General features: G+C 35.4%; 2 protein-coding genes and 1 long non-coding RNA gene across 3 annotated transcripts; 1 reads left to right on the forward strand and 2 right to left on the reverse strand.

Moving 5' to 3' along the window:
- Positions 1-6,353: 6,353 nt before the first annotated feature.
- LOC106310448 lies at positions 6,354-7,642 on the reverse strand. Its single transcript, XR_001263785.1, has 3 exons — positions 7,007-7,642; positions 6,824-6,930; positions 6,354-6,681 (listed from the first exon to the last, which is right to left on the reverse strand). It is a non-coding gene; the product is annotated as an uncharacterized LOC106310448 (long non-coding RNA).
- A 1,689-nt stretch (positions 7,643-9,331) lies between these two features.
- LOC106308871 lies at positions 9,332-10,269 on the reverse strand. Its single transcript, XM_013745977.1, has 3 exons — positions 10,126-10,269; positions 9,542-9,865; positions 9,332-9,400 (listed from the first exon to the last, which is right to left on the reverse strand). The coding sequence occupies exons 1-3, from the start codon at positions 10,267-10,269 to the stop codon at positions 9,332-9,334; spliced, it is 537 nt and encodes a 178-aa protein (XP_013601431.1).
- A 4,076-nt stretch (positions 10,270-14,345) lies between these two features.
- On the forward strand, positions 14,346-14,848 carry LOC106311213 (gibberellin-regulated protein 8-like). The gene is made up of 2 exons (XM_013748429.1): positions 14,346-14,475; positions 14,591-14,848. The coding sequence occupies exons 1-2, from the start codon at positions 14,394-14,396 to the stop codon at positions 14,773-14,775; spliced, it is 267 nt and encodes an 88-aa protein (XP_013603883.1). The 5' UTR covers positions 14,346-14,393; the 3' UTR covers positions 14,776-14,848.
- Positions 14,849-15,302: the final 454 nt, after the last annotated feature.

Here is a 15,302-nt window from a genome sequence, read left to right on the forward strand (position 1 = left end):
TGATCTAACTCGTAACACCGTATATCGGTGCTACATTAACTCGAGGGTTCCATATCCCCTTTATGACACCCTAACACAACACTCTAACCTGGGCCCTGGTGACTTCGTGTTCCTCCTCTCTATCGGCAATATCATATCTTCCAACCACAAAGGCCAGAAGAAGGAAATTTCAACCGACCGCGGCCCACAGTCCTTCGGGTCACCACGCGACAGCCCACAGTCCTTCGGGTCACTACCACATTACACCGTCATGTAATACTCAGCCATAGGACATGACCCCGTTCGTCTGAGTCTTCCCGATCCAGCGAATAAGGGGTTTCCTTGAACCCGCTGGGTACAAGGCCGAGGAAACACTAATCACCCCTAAACAAGCCTAGTATGGGCGGGTTACGCACATACTGTCGGCACACTCACACAACACAAACTCAATCTAAAACCTAACCAAAAGATAAAGTTCCAGATCCTAACTAGACTCTTGACTCAACAAGACTAACCAATGGTACCAGTAGTCCGGCCTATATGGCCTAAGACCTTAGTACTAACTACTAAACAACAATATCAATACTAAACAACTCAATCAAACCGTTACCCAGATAGTTCAGCCTCCTGCTACGAAACTATCTTTAAAGATAACGGGAACCTGCACTCAACCATATCAACACACAAGAATAGAAGACATGATGCATCCTAGCCCTAGTCCTAGTCAGGTTATTAACTCAGTCTTAATTCCATTCATCTCAGCTTAGCCCTTTCTAAACTGAGTCCGGTTCCGAAAATAAAATAACCCTAAGGACTCTACAATTCAATAGCGTGATCATTCTAATCTATATGCGACTCGATCTACCCTAAATTCCAAATGGAATTCACACAAACCCAACTCATAGTGTTCTAGGCGAGAAGCAGCTGGTTGATCAGAGAGGACTTGGCCAAAACCCAAGGGACGTCTTGACTTGACTGGACTGAACTGATCTCGACTTCGACAGACCTTGGCTTTACCATGAAGAAACTGACAGGCATCCACAGACTGATCTGGACTCGGAAAGAACCTCTTTTAGCTTCTGGACAGTTCTTCGGACTTCCCGGCGGAGTATCGAGCAGAACTTCGACTGATCTGAACCCGTAGCCCTTAACTAACTCCGGACAGCACTTTCGCTTGATCATCAAAGGAACTGACTGGCTTGGATGAATTCATTTGGACAGAACCTTCCCTAGGCGCTGACTCAAAATCAGTAGAGAACTGACCTCGAAAACACTCTAAAACTCTCGAAATAACTCGGAATCACTTGCTTTCTTTTTCTACTCTTCTCTCACGTTTTTAACTTAGTTTGGACAGGTCTGGATGGGTAGAAATGAGCTGGGGTCGTGGGGTATTTATAGGAGACAGCAACCAATCAGCTTCAGGTTGTAGCCGCCCGTGTGTCGTTCCGCATGGCTCCGGACGCATGCACGGCGACACCTCGTGCTCTACATGTCCTTCAGCATGGCCAGGACTCATGCAGGGCGCCACCGGCTTTAATACAGTTACTTTTATTGATTCAAGAAATACTCATACATTGAATAATTCAAGACTGGGCCCGGCCTAATGCCAAATCGAGTCAACTTAACACAATTCACAATACCGTTTACAAAAGGCATGAAAATCTACTCCGGTGGTCCTAACGTCCAGCACCAAGCTATCCGATCATCCTTACCTAAAGCGACCTGCAAAAACGACAACGAAGTTGGATGAGTAATCTAGTATTACTCAGTGAGCTGGCGGCCTCTACCCTCAACCTAGACTCTAACCAAGACAACCCAAAATAACAATCAATCTAGCCCTAGCATGCAATAAAAGCTAAGGTTAAGCAAACCGTTACTAAGTTAGACTTTGCCTCCTGCCATGATCTAGCTACAAGTAACGGGAACCTGCCTTAAAACAAGTCAACAGCCAATCCCTAGTTAACCATACATACGCCTGATTTTTGTACTCATGTAGTGTTAGACACTTAAACTATGCAAGTATCATTAGCCGGACGACCAACAATCAGACAAGAACATGATCCGCCAACCAATGATACCACATAGCTTTAATATCCACCACCCTTCACAAGCAATCCCTCAAATACATACAGGCCAACGTCTGGCCTACAATAACCAAATACACACCAAGCCTAATCCGGTACCTAAACCAGACTTAGGACTTAATGTCAGAACCTGCAAACAAATCAATCAACAACCACAACCCCAACAATAATAAGATACTAACTCCCAACGACTCGATCTAACTCGTAACACCGTATATCGGTGCTACATTAACTCGAGGGTTCCATCACCCCTTTACGACACTCTAACACAACACCCTAACCTAGGCCCTGGTGACTTCGTGTTCCTCCTCTCTATCGGCAATATCCGATCTTTCTACCACAAAGGCCAGAAAAAGGAACTTTCAACCGACCGCGGCCCACAGTCCTTCGGGTCACCGCGCGACAGCCCACAGTCCTTTGGGTCACTGTCACATTACACCGTCATGTAATACTCAGCCATAGGACATGACCCCGTTCGTCTGAGTCTTCCCGATCCAGCGAATAAGAGGTTTCTTTGAACCCGCTGGGTAAGAGGCCGAGGAAACACTAATCACCCCTAAACAAGCCTTGTATGGGCGGGTTACGCACATACTGTCGGCACACTCACACAACACAAACTCAATCTAGAACCTAACCTAAAGATAAAGTTCCAGATCCTAACTAGACTCTTGACTCAACAAGACTAACTAATGGTACCAGTAGTCCGGCCTATATGGCCTAAGACCTTAGTACTAACTACTAAACAACAATATCAATACTAAACAACTCAATCAAACCGTTACCCAGATAGTTCAGCCTCCTGCTACAAAACTATCTTTAAAGATAACGGGAACCTGCACTCAACCATATTAACACACAAGAATAGAAAACATGATGCATCCTAGCCCTAGTCCTAGTCAGGTTATTAACTCAGTCTTAATTCCAATCATCTCAGCTTAGCCCTTGCTAAACTGAGTCTGGTTCCGTAAATACAATAACCCTAAGGACTCTCACATTCAATAGCGTGATCATTCTAATCTATATGCGACTCGATCTACCCTAAATTCCAAATGGAATTCACACAAACCCAACTCACAGTGTTCTAGACGAGAAGCAGCTGGTTGATTGGAGATGACTTGGCCAAAACCCAAGGGACGTCTTGACTTGACTGGACTGAACTGATCTCGAATTCGACAGAACTTTGCTTCACCATGAAGAAACTGACAAGCCTCGACAGACTGATCTGGACTCGGACAGAACCTCCTTTAGCTTCTGGACAGTTCTTCGGACTTCCCGGCGGAGTATCGAGCAGAACTTCGACTGATCTGAATCCGTAGACCTGAACTAACTCCGGACAGCACTTTCGCTTGATCATCAAATGAACTGACTGGCCTGGACGAATTCATTTGGACATAACCTTCCCTAGGCGCTGACTCGAAATCAGTAGAGAACTGACCTCGAAAACTCTCTAAAACTCTCGAAATAGCTCGGAATCACTTGCTTTCTTTTTCTACCTTTCTCTGACGTTTTTAACTTAGTTTGGACAGGTCTGGATGTGTAGAAATGAGCTGGGGTCGTGGGGTATTTATAGGAGACAGAAACCAATCAGCTTCAGGTTGGTGGGCGCCCGTGTGTCGCTCTGCATGGCTCCGGACGCATGCACGGCGACACCTCGTGCTCCACATGTCCTTCAGCATGGCTAGGACTCATGCAGGGCGCCACCACTCCTCCCAGATGTCAGGCTGCATGACTGGAACTCATGCAAGGTGCCACAGTAGCTCACACATGGCTGGCCGCATGCTTCGGTTGCATGCGAGGAGACACCTCGTGCCTGGTCGATCCACCTCGTGCTTCTACATGTCAAGCTGCATGTACTGCTTCCATGCACGGCGACACCTCGGGCTTCTGTAGACACTCAGCTTGCTGGAAAGTTGACGTTCTGAACACTCACACCAAGCCACCTCGTGCTTCTCGGTCCATTCGTCTGATTTCGGTTTTTCCGAAAAATTTCTGACCCGCGATCAATCTCGAATATTTTTCTACTCCCATTCTGATGTTCTGAATAATTTTTAATAAACTCCAGACTCCATTATAACCTTGACAATAATATTTTCCGAGCCTCCGGCTTCTCCGAAAAATATTACAGAATACCGAAATTAGGGTTTCGTCCAATTTCGGGTTTTTCCGTCGTGCTTCGATCCCGTCGTGCTTGATTCCCGTCGTGCTTGATTCTCGTCCTGCTTAATTCCCGTCCTGCTTCCAATGTCTTCGAAATAATATTCCGCTGACACGAAGTTCCGCAGAAAACTTCGTACTGAAGAAACGTCGTTCTTCTAAAACGTCGAGCTTCTAAACCGTTGTGCTCCAAAAATGTTATGCTCCCATACCGTTCTTCTGATCAATGTCGGTCTCATCAATCTAAGACATCTTCTAACTATGGTCGAACAACTTATTCGACTCATAGTTCACTCACGATCACTTCTTCGCCCACCTCGTACTTTAAAACTTCTCGATCGATCCTTATTGCCCGCGACTCGACCACCACAAAGATACTTGACCATTCTCTTTTTTTTTAACGGGTTTCTACAGGTTAATACATAGATTTTGAGAAAAAAAATTCAAAAATATGACAATACTGTCTTAATGCGTAGTTGCATCATGCACTAACATGAAGGTCAAATAGGTTTGGAACCTTTGTTGTCTCCGTTTATCTAGAGAATAACGATTTTCTAGTGGTTAATATAATGAGCTATTTAGCTTAATTAAAAGAAGGGGTAATTAGGTGATCATGCAATTGGGTAACTGGTTATCATTAACGGCTGATATTACGTTATTGGCCTCAGAGGAATATTGTTTGAGGATAGCCTTCTCGATTATCAGCTTTGTAGGTAGGTAAGGAGGTCAGCATGTTCAGATTTTGTGTCAGAGTTTTGTCGGGGTCTTGAAGTTGAAATATATTGGATTTAAATTGGTGCGTGTGATTATCGGAGCGGAGCTTGGCCATGGCAAGATGGAGCAAATCCGAGGAGTAATGCAGCGAATCAGTGGAGCTCGTCCGTGTGACTATCGGAGCTTGTCCGTGCGACTATCAGAGCTTGGCTGTGGCAGGATGGAGCAAATCAATGGATGTTATGGCTGTGTTGTCCGTTTTACAGTGAGAGGCGGCGAGTTATAGGCGACTCAATGCAACTTGTTTAATGAAACTAAAATCCAAATTATTTCAAATATACCTTATATCTATAAAGTCTTAATCAAAATGAAAAGCGTGAAAGATCAGGAAAAAATAAAGAGAGATAGCCATTTTTGACCCATAAAAGTTGCAGGTTGCAAGAGAAGAAGATGGTACTGAAATTACCATTCTGCCATCTATTAAAAAAAAATGAAAAATAAACTAAAAGGCTCACGGCATCCATCTAAGCCAGTGCATATTGTTAATGTTAGTAACTCCCTAGGAGTTAATAACAAAATATAGAGACAGTTCAAAATGAAAGAAATGGTTTTTAGATTACTTGGACTCTCGGCGAATGTACGGATCAAAGTATTGTTAACAAGGTATTTTTATATGAATCCAGATATGTAACTACGTATACATTTACGATTTTTTTGGCGGAGTACTAACCGGATCATTCGAAACAATAAACTCGATGATTTTTTTTATTCTCTGAAAAATAAACCGGATAATTTAAAAAGATACAAAAACGGATAATTCAGCGATAATCCGGATTATAACGATAAAATCCAGAAAATAGTTCTCTATGTTTTAAAGCGGTAATCGGGATTATAGCGGTTATATTAGTAAAGCGATAATCCTGATTATAATGGTAATAGCCAAAAAATAGTTTTCCATATTTGTGAAGTTAATAGGAATGAACCGGATAATACATTATGGCACCAAGTCAAGTAATTAGTCGAGATTTGAATTCAGATACCTACAAGTAAAACCGGTATTTTTATAGTATTTCGGATACACAATAAATGGGAATATATATGCAAGTGTCAGGTCTACCTGCAGACCTAGCAGTATTGTTAGTCTCGGGATATTGAGCTTTCAACAGTATCGTATCCACTCACCTAATTACAGTTTGTTTTATGTATATTGCAAACTCTCCCATACACATTTTAATATACATAACATGCATACACTTTTGGATAATGTGTATTATAACTAGATATTACATATACATAACATGTATACACTTTTTATCCGGTTTTAGTTTCTGAAATCTGGTTTGTGGTTAACGTTTATATTCTGGATAAAGTTTTCCAAAACCGGTATATATTATAAATAGTTGTCAGGTTATATAAGTAATTTCAGAAGGATTAAAACCGGATATTAACAATAGTATCTCGATATTTGGGAAATGCAAGTATAAACTCAATGATAGTTGGATAACAACTACACATCCACTTAGTTATTAGGATATGATATTAAATACGGATACAATTGTCATACACAATCACCAAACCACAATTTTCATGTTTTTCCCTTGTGTGTCCTTCTCTAATTTTCGAGGCATCTGTGTAAGCTGTTCAATCTTGGTAAAAAAGTTGAGCTCTGTTTGATGAGTCTGAGTCATATCTAGCTTCAGAGCCCTTCAAAAGGTTCGGTCCTTTTATCTTTCCCAATCATATAGAAATTCTGCTGGTCAAACAAAACCACAAAAGGTTCAGACTTTAGCAAATATATGAATTCACGAGAACAACTCAATCATGTTGAAAAACAGTCTTAATTTGCAAAAAAAAAGAAAAAACATTATTAATCTGAACAAAGTAAAACATACCAACTCACGTAGTAACCCAGCTGAAAACCGTCAAGGTGAAGATGCTTCTTAGAAAACTATGCAGCTAAAGAACCACCATGCCCATCATAAATCGGAAAAGAGCACACCTACAATAAAGATAGATACAAACTGTAAATCTTTTTCAGATCTGTCTTTAAGATAAGTGAATCTGGGAGAGAGAACCTGAGGAAAAAACATGAGAGTAGATTGAGTAGCACAAGGGTCTGAGGAAGAGATAGACCCATGATCTCAGGAGGAGATGCGGAGGAAGAAGACATGGGTTGTTAACGAGAGTTAATCTCAGCACATTCGTTGTCTTCGAACAGAGATGGGTTGTGGTTGGCTTCGAGAGTCTCTCGCGTTTTTGTTGCCCATATCAGAGAGAAAGAGAGGATACAGACAAAAGGTAATCTAGTGCCTGTGAATGGACAGAACAGGACCGGGTTTAAAGGTCTTGGAGCTGCTTGACGGTGAGGTTGTGTATTTGATGGCGGTGAGGAGGTGGCAATTATCGAGATGGGACTTGACGGAGTCTATGGTTTCTTCTTTTTAGAAACGAAACATGGCGGATCTGATGATAGGGAGATGAATGTAGTTTGGGGAGTTGAATCTAAAACTGGATTTGTAGAGGATAACACGAATAGATCTTGAAGAAGATTTTTTTTGTTCAAAGATCTAGAAGAAATAAGAAAATAAATTTAACCAGGGAGAGAGATAACAGTTGAGATGGAATAATTTCAAAATTCAATATATGTTTAGTTTTAGATGTTAAGTGGTGGCATGAAGTACGGTTCAGTAGAGTAATAATTACAACTCATAGCATGTATATCTGCAGAAGCTCAGTGTGTCAAACTCGCCTCAGAGCTAGTGTAAGGGCAAGGATGGGATTATGAAAGCAATTGTGCCCCATGACCATAAAACCGTTACCATGACCATAACGGTTTTAATATAATTTCTTGTAATAGAGTCGTATCCGTTCGCCTAATATTATTTTTTTTCATGGTCATGGGGCACAATTGCTTTAATATAATCCACCAATTTAGGGAGTATTATGAAGTTTTACTAAATTAATTAATAAAAAATTAAAACGAGGCTCATTTACCCTGAAAGAGAGTTTAATATAAATTAATACAAACGTAGAATGTATTTAAAATTTTTAAAACAACACTAAAGATCATAGGCTTCAGTATATAGAGCATTACCGAAAAACTCAATATTTCGTAGGGGGTTAACGCATAGATTTTGAGAAAAATTCAAAAAATATGACAATACTGTTTTAATGCATAGTTGTATCCTGCACTAACATATGATGAAGGTCAAAGAGGTTTGTAACCTTTGTTGTCTCCGTTTCTCTAGAAAATAGCGATTTTATAGTGGTTAGTCCACCAATTTAGGGAGTATTATGAAGTTTTACTAAATTAATTAATAAAAAATTAAAACGAGGCTCATTTACCCTGAAAGAGAGTTTAATATAAATTAATACAAACGTAGAATGTATTTAAAATTTTTCAACACTAAATCATTGGGTTCAGTATATAGAACATTTACCGAAAACTCAATATTTTTGTAGGGGTTGTTAACACATAGATTTTAAAAATTTTCCAAAAATATGACAATATTGTTTTAATGCATAGTTGCATCCTGCACTAGAAGTTTTACTAAATTAATTGATAAAAAATTAAAACGAGACTCATGTACACTGAAAGAGAGTTAAATATAAATTAATACAAATGTAGAATGTGTTTAGAAATTTTAAAACAACACTAAAGATCATAGGCTTCAGTATATAGAACATTTACCGAAAACTCAATATTTTCAAAGGGGGTTAATACATAGATTTTGAGAAAAATTCAAAAATATATGATAATATTGTTTTAATGCATAGTTTTATCTTGCACTAACATATGATGAAGGTCAAAGAGATTTAGAACCTTTGTTGTCTCTGTTTCTCTAGAGAATAGTGATTTTATAGTGGTTAGTCTGTCAATTTAGTATTATGAAGTTTTATTAAATTAATTGATCAAAAATTAAAATAATGCCCATATACGATGAAAGATAGTTTAATATACATTAACACAAATGTAGAATATGTTTAGAAATTTTAAAATAATACTAAAGATCATAGGCTTCGGTATATAGATAATTTACCGAAAAACTTAATATTTTCGTAGGGGTATGTATGTTTAAACATCAGGGTGTAGCATTTGGTGTGTTTGAAAGTTTTGTATAAATACAAAGTACTCAAATAAATCACAAAAGTACTCAAATGAATATACGCACTGATTTTAAGTAAATATCATTAACCAAGAAACTTTTTCTTAGTCATTTTTCTCATGCTTACATAATCGAACTCAAAAACAATTATTTTGTCACACTCAAAAACAACAATAAATATACTCATCTTATGTTTAGACAACTTGTACCTTTGTAAAATCACCCTAAAAGTATTGCATAAAACACTAGCATTGACTAATGATTAAGGGATATAATAATGCTTCAAATTTTGTATCAGAAGATGATATCCCTAACTCTCTCTTCTATCCTTGATGGATCAATGCCGATGCGAGATATGATAGCCTGCGAATATATTTATTTAGGCGATCACGTACATGCAAATATCAAATGAATTCAAAGCTATATTAAAAAGACGTTACAAAAAAACATGCATATGCGCGTGTGTGTATATTATACATACTATGTGTGGATGGTCATGCATACCTGGGCTATGATTGTATAAATGATCATCCTATCATTCAATTTCTGAGTATTAGCATTCATAACTTCAGCTCCTTCTTCTTCAAAAACACTTAAAAGCTGGTGTAGCATCACTCTTTTCATGTTCAGATCGATAAGCAGGTTCATTTGTATGGTTGAATCCCGCGAATAAATACTGAGTTTCGGCAGAAGTGACGACGACAACCCCTCAGAGTGTTTCCCCATTTCTCCTAACAAAGTCATTTTCTTCTCCTTTAGATAATTTACCTTCTCTTTCAATTGGATCATGTATGATGTCGCTTGTTCTATAAGTTGAGGCACCGGTAACTGTTAGAGCCAATAAAAATTTCAAACTTAATTACTTTCTTTTTTGGCATGAATGTGGTTATATATGATCAAATATATATAAATATAACCAATACTAAAAGGCCTATAAATGAACACTTGTAATTAAGTCTGCATTATACATTTTTTTTTTACTTTTGTAACAACATTATATACAAAATAGTTTTGGTATATTTTACAATATACCAAATATATATATGTACAATATACTGTATAGATAGAGAAGAGAAGGATATAAGAACCCTATGAGTGGGAGAAACATGAGAAGAGAGTATATTGAAGAGATGTTTCATGCGCATTCGTCGCTCTTGCTCTCTGAGGTTTCGTTGTTCCCTCGACGACATTGAGCTTCCTTCTCCTACTTCTCTTCCCCCCTCCCTGTCCATTCTTTCTGTTTTCTTCTAAGCTTTCTTTTTTTGGTGAATTTTATTTTGGGGGTGAAATCTTCTCTTCTTCTAAGCTTTATGTTACTATGTTTCTCTCTTTTGAAATCTATCTTATCACTATATATAAAGTCTCAAAATTCTCAATGTTGATAGAAAAAGCTGCGTAATTTAAAGGAAAGTGATGTTTTCCCAAAAGTCATGGTTTTTGTGATTGCGTCCGTAAGCTTGCACACTACTAAATACTGTGCTTATTCTTTCCTACCAAATAAATTTCTACTTACTTTGAAATTTTGAACAAAAAAAAAAAGATGCTATTTTCGAAATAGATTATTTACAATAAAGAAGATTATTTACATGTTGCTAAAAAAAGAAGATTATTTAGAAAAAAAAAGAAGAAGAAGAAGAAGATTAGTTGGGTATGGTTGGATACATTTCTAGGACTTTAGCTACAGTGTTCAGAGGTTTTAATTTTCATGGGAATAATTTTTAAATCAGAGGATACTTAAACAATAAGCTTTGAGCCAATGATCAAATACTGGAAAGTATAGTAGGTTTGTAGAAAACTTTTATCGATGACCATTTCAATGGCATAATAGTCCGATGACGACAAAACGGCCAAAATTTCTTTACCAAAGTACTATCGACTAAAAGGGACCAAGACAAATCAATTCCATGTTCAATTAATAAAAGCATTTGAAAACTGATGGAAAAACATGTTGGCCGCAAAGAAACAAAAGAAACTCATTTGCAATTCGTCTTTTCCTCATTTGTATATCTTTGGTCTAGTCGTCTGGCCATTTCATTGGCTAAGTGCAAATTTTAGGCTTATTGATTTAGCACATGTTTTTTTTTAAAAAAAATTCAATTTCTTCAGACCATGAAGTTATGCATGTGCAGTGTATATATTTACATACTTATTCCTGGCTGCGTTCATACCTGGGCTATGATTGTATAAGCGGTCCTATCATTCAAGATCTGGAGATTAGCACTCAAAACTTGAGCTCCTTCTTCTTCAAAAACTCTCATAAGCACATGTAACATTAATCTTTCCATGTGAACATTGATAAGTTAGGTTCATCTCTATGATTGAATCCCGTGAATGAATACTGAGATCTTTCATAGCATTCTTCACTATCCGTTTTTCGTTTTGTTCTCGTTTAAGCTTTTATATATATGCTACTATGTTTCTCTTTCCCTATCCATTTTGTTCTCGTTTAAGCTTTTATATATGCTACTATGTTTCTCTTGTTTTCAGTCCATCTCTCTCTATATATGTAGAGCGAGAGAGTCACAGTTCTCATTTTGAGAGAACAATCTGCGTAATTGTAGCAAAAAGTGATGTCCTTCGAAGCAAATCATGGCTTTATATAGTAATTTCAGTTTTATATAGTACTTTGGTACTAAAAATAAATTAAAAAATATGTATTTGGTCCTAGGATCTAGGTTGTTTTCATAAATTCAGTTTTACATTACACAGATTTTTCTGGGAACTATTCAACTCTAGGTTTTGGTGGAGTGAATTGTTGGACAGTGTACTAACTTTTATATATTTTTGTCGAACCATTGTAATCAATGCGTATGTTAATAGAGAAATGAATGCCGAACAATAGTGTGCAATATTGATAATCCACAAAATAAAATAAATTTATTTATATGACCGATTGAAAGAGAAAAAAAAATAGAAGAATGATTCAATGTACATAAGTAATAACTACTGTATATTTGTTGTCTAGTTAGCCGTATTCTTAGACACTGCTAAAAGTGCTAATATTATTCTTTAGTGCATTTTCCACATTTTTGGATTTCTTCAAATGTTTGAATACCACTATATGAAACTAGCTACAAAAAAAACTAGCTATTTACAAGTCATGGATTTTGAATTTGTTCCCCCACCATGGTTATCAGATTTGTAATTTGTCCTGGCAAAACTGATACCATCCGAAAACATTATTAATATAAGAAAATATTAAGACTATCTATTTATATGATTTTATAAAAATATTAACATTTTTTTCATGAATTATATCTTTTTATATTTAAGAAAAAATAGAGAGTAAAAAATGTTTACATTTTCAAAAGTTATAACTTATATCAAACTGTTATGTAAAACTAAAATCATATATAAAAAGGTTTTATATTTGTGAAGTTTGAGATTAATAAAAAAAAGAGATGAAAACTGAGATCAAAGATTTTTTTTATCAGATACTAGTTTATATTAACAATGATATTTAATTTCCCATTTTCGATTAAATCATGGAAAATATAACTGATATATTTAAAGTAAATGTGACATTAGTCCTGGTTCTTGTTAGATTAAATTATGTGAGACTGTGAGCAACCAACAAGTAAGAAACTTTGAGCACTTTTCTTTCATAATCATCAGTATATTGTTATTCAACTTGTTATGTAACGCAAGATAAATATGCAACAGTGTAAGAACACAAATTTACAATTTCTAAAAGTATATTTATAACTTGTTATGTAAGGCAAGATAAATATGCAGTGTAAGAAACAATTTTACAATTCATAAAGATTCGTGTATACGATTCTATCTATGAAATATATAATTACCTCAAAGTAAAACGGTATAACGGGATAGTTGGGAATGTTGCTGTCCAGATACCAGAGTTATCAAAAAAAATAATAATAATAATAATAATAATATATATATATATATATATAATTACCTCAATGTAAAAACGGTATGACAAGTAAGAAATGTTCATTTGTACATCATTATAATTTAATTAGAACTAAGATAAGACTTGCGCTTTGCGCATGGTGAGTTTATTTATATATATTATCGACAATTTTTTTTATATATTTGATCATTTTATTTATACATATACAATGTTTTTGTTATTATTATATAATTTCTTTCCGATGGAGCGGATCAACTTTTATTAAAAATTGTGGAACTAAACGATAATTAATATATTATGGGTTGATAGGATTGGACAATAAAACAATTATGACACAAAAACCTTATTTTTTTTCACCGAACACATTCTTGAAAAAAGTGAAAAATATTGTTTCCATGGTTGAATTATTTTGACATTTATTTTCCATATGGTTTTGAAAGGTTTCAGGTCAAACATCGAATTGATACATGTCATTTTAATAATTTTAGTCGTGTGCTTAAGGAAAACTTACATTTTTGTATTTAAAGTCTTTTTAAAAAATTCAAAATATAACATATAAGAGAAAATCTAACATATAAGAAAAATATAACATATAAAGTTTCCTCATTATTGTAATTTAAAGTCATTTTAAATTTTTTTAAAAATAACATATAAGGTTTTCTCATTTTTGTAATTTAAAGTCATTTAAAAATTCAAAATATAACATATAAGAAAAAATCTAATTTTTTATTAAATAGTTAATGTGATTGTTTATTTTTTTTTAATATTATAAAATTAAACAAAAATGATGAAAGATGCAAAAATTGTTATCAAATTTTTATTATTTATAGTCATTAATTGTCATATATATGTTAATCATATTAGATAATTCCGTAACACTTATTTAAGGAAATAATGCACACTTCTTATATTTTGAGTTAATATAATGTTCTCTAGTAATTGGATTTGGACCAACATTTTTTCAATTGATTCTTAAGCTGTCACATAAGCTAAATTGACATTCTAATTAAGTGAAACCTAAGCATGGTCTTTTTTTAATTAGTATAAACTTAAGGTTACAATTTTTTTAATGAATAATGGGATAACAAATGACAATTCATAGATTCATGTATAGGGTAGATTCTGTCTTTATGAAATATATAATTATCTCAAAATAAAATGGTAAATCAAGTAAGAAATCTTCATTTATAGACCCTTATAATTAAATTAGAATAACAGAAAACAATTCATACAGATTCATGTATAGGGTAGATTCGGTCTACGAAATATATAATTACTTCAAAGTAAAACGGTATAACAAGTAAGAAATCTTCAGATCCTTATAATTTAATTAGAATAACAGATGACAAACGTTTCACTTCACATTTTCTCACTATAAGTAACCCTCTCCTTACATCCACAATTTCACCATCTCCCAAGTCACCACTCTTTAATTTTCACGAACTTGAAGTTTTTTTTTTCTCATCTTAACCAAAAACAAAGATGAAGCTCATGGTTGTACAATTCTGCATAATCTTTTTTCTCCTCACATCTTCATTTTTTGTACCTTCAACCGCTGATTCGTGTAAGTATAATTTTTCTGTAGTTAGATATTGTTTCAGGTAGTTTGTCATTTGGTGGTCTAGTTTTTTTCTTAACAAAAGAGTTTTATGTGTGATGATCGATGAATGAATTAACAGCATGTGGTGGAAAGTGCAACGTGAGATGCTCAAAGGCATCACAACATGAAGAGTGCCTCAAGTATTGCAATATATGTTGCGAGAAGTGTAATGGTTGTGTTCCCTCTGGTACTTATGGAAACAAAGACGAATGCCCTTGTTACCGTGATATTAAAAACTCCAAAGGCGGCCCCAAGTGTCCTTGAACATGTTTTTAAAGATCATCAACACACACATGCTATTAATATTTATATGTATGAAAGATCTTAGTAACAACTATGTTTGACGGATGAAATAATATTTGAGCTAAATTACAAAATAATAATAATAATAATAATAATAATAATAATTGAGCTTAAAGATTGAAGTGTTCGATGCATGAAAACTATGATAGAAAAAAAAATGAAATACTTTAAAAACAAATATTATGACCGAGGCCGAATGTAGGCTGCTACGGATACTCGCCGCTAGTTTTGATCCACCTCGGTGGGGGACTGGATACACCGGTTTATTCAGAAAAAAATAATATGTATTATGATATGGGTATGTTGCTCATGAAAGGTAGGATCGTTCACCAGAGCTATGATAGATTAGAGGAGACATGATGTCTCAAAGGAGCCACAAAAGCTTAGATGAGAGAGACATGATCGTTCAAAAGAATAAAATCTTGTAAACTTCACCATAACTTCACCATATCTAACTTTTATTGTACTCTAAGCAGTTTCTGTCATCT

Source organism: Brassica oleracea, chromosome C8, assembly GCF_000695525.1.
Source record: "Brassica oleracea var. oleracea cultivar TO1000 chromosome C8, BOL, whole genome shotgun sequence".
Taxonomy (NCBI): Eukaryota; Viridiplantae; Streptophyta; class Magnoliopsida; order Brassicales; family Brassicaceae; genus Brassica; species Brassica oleracea.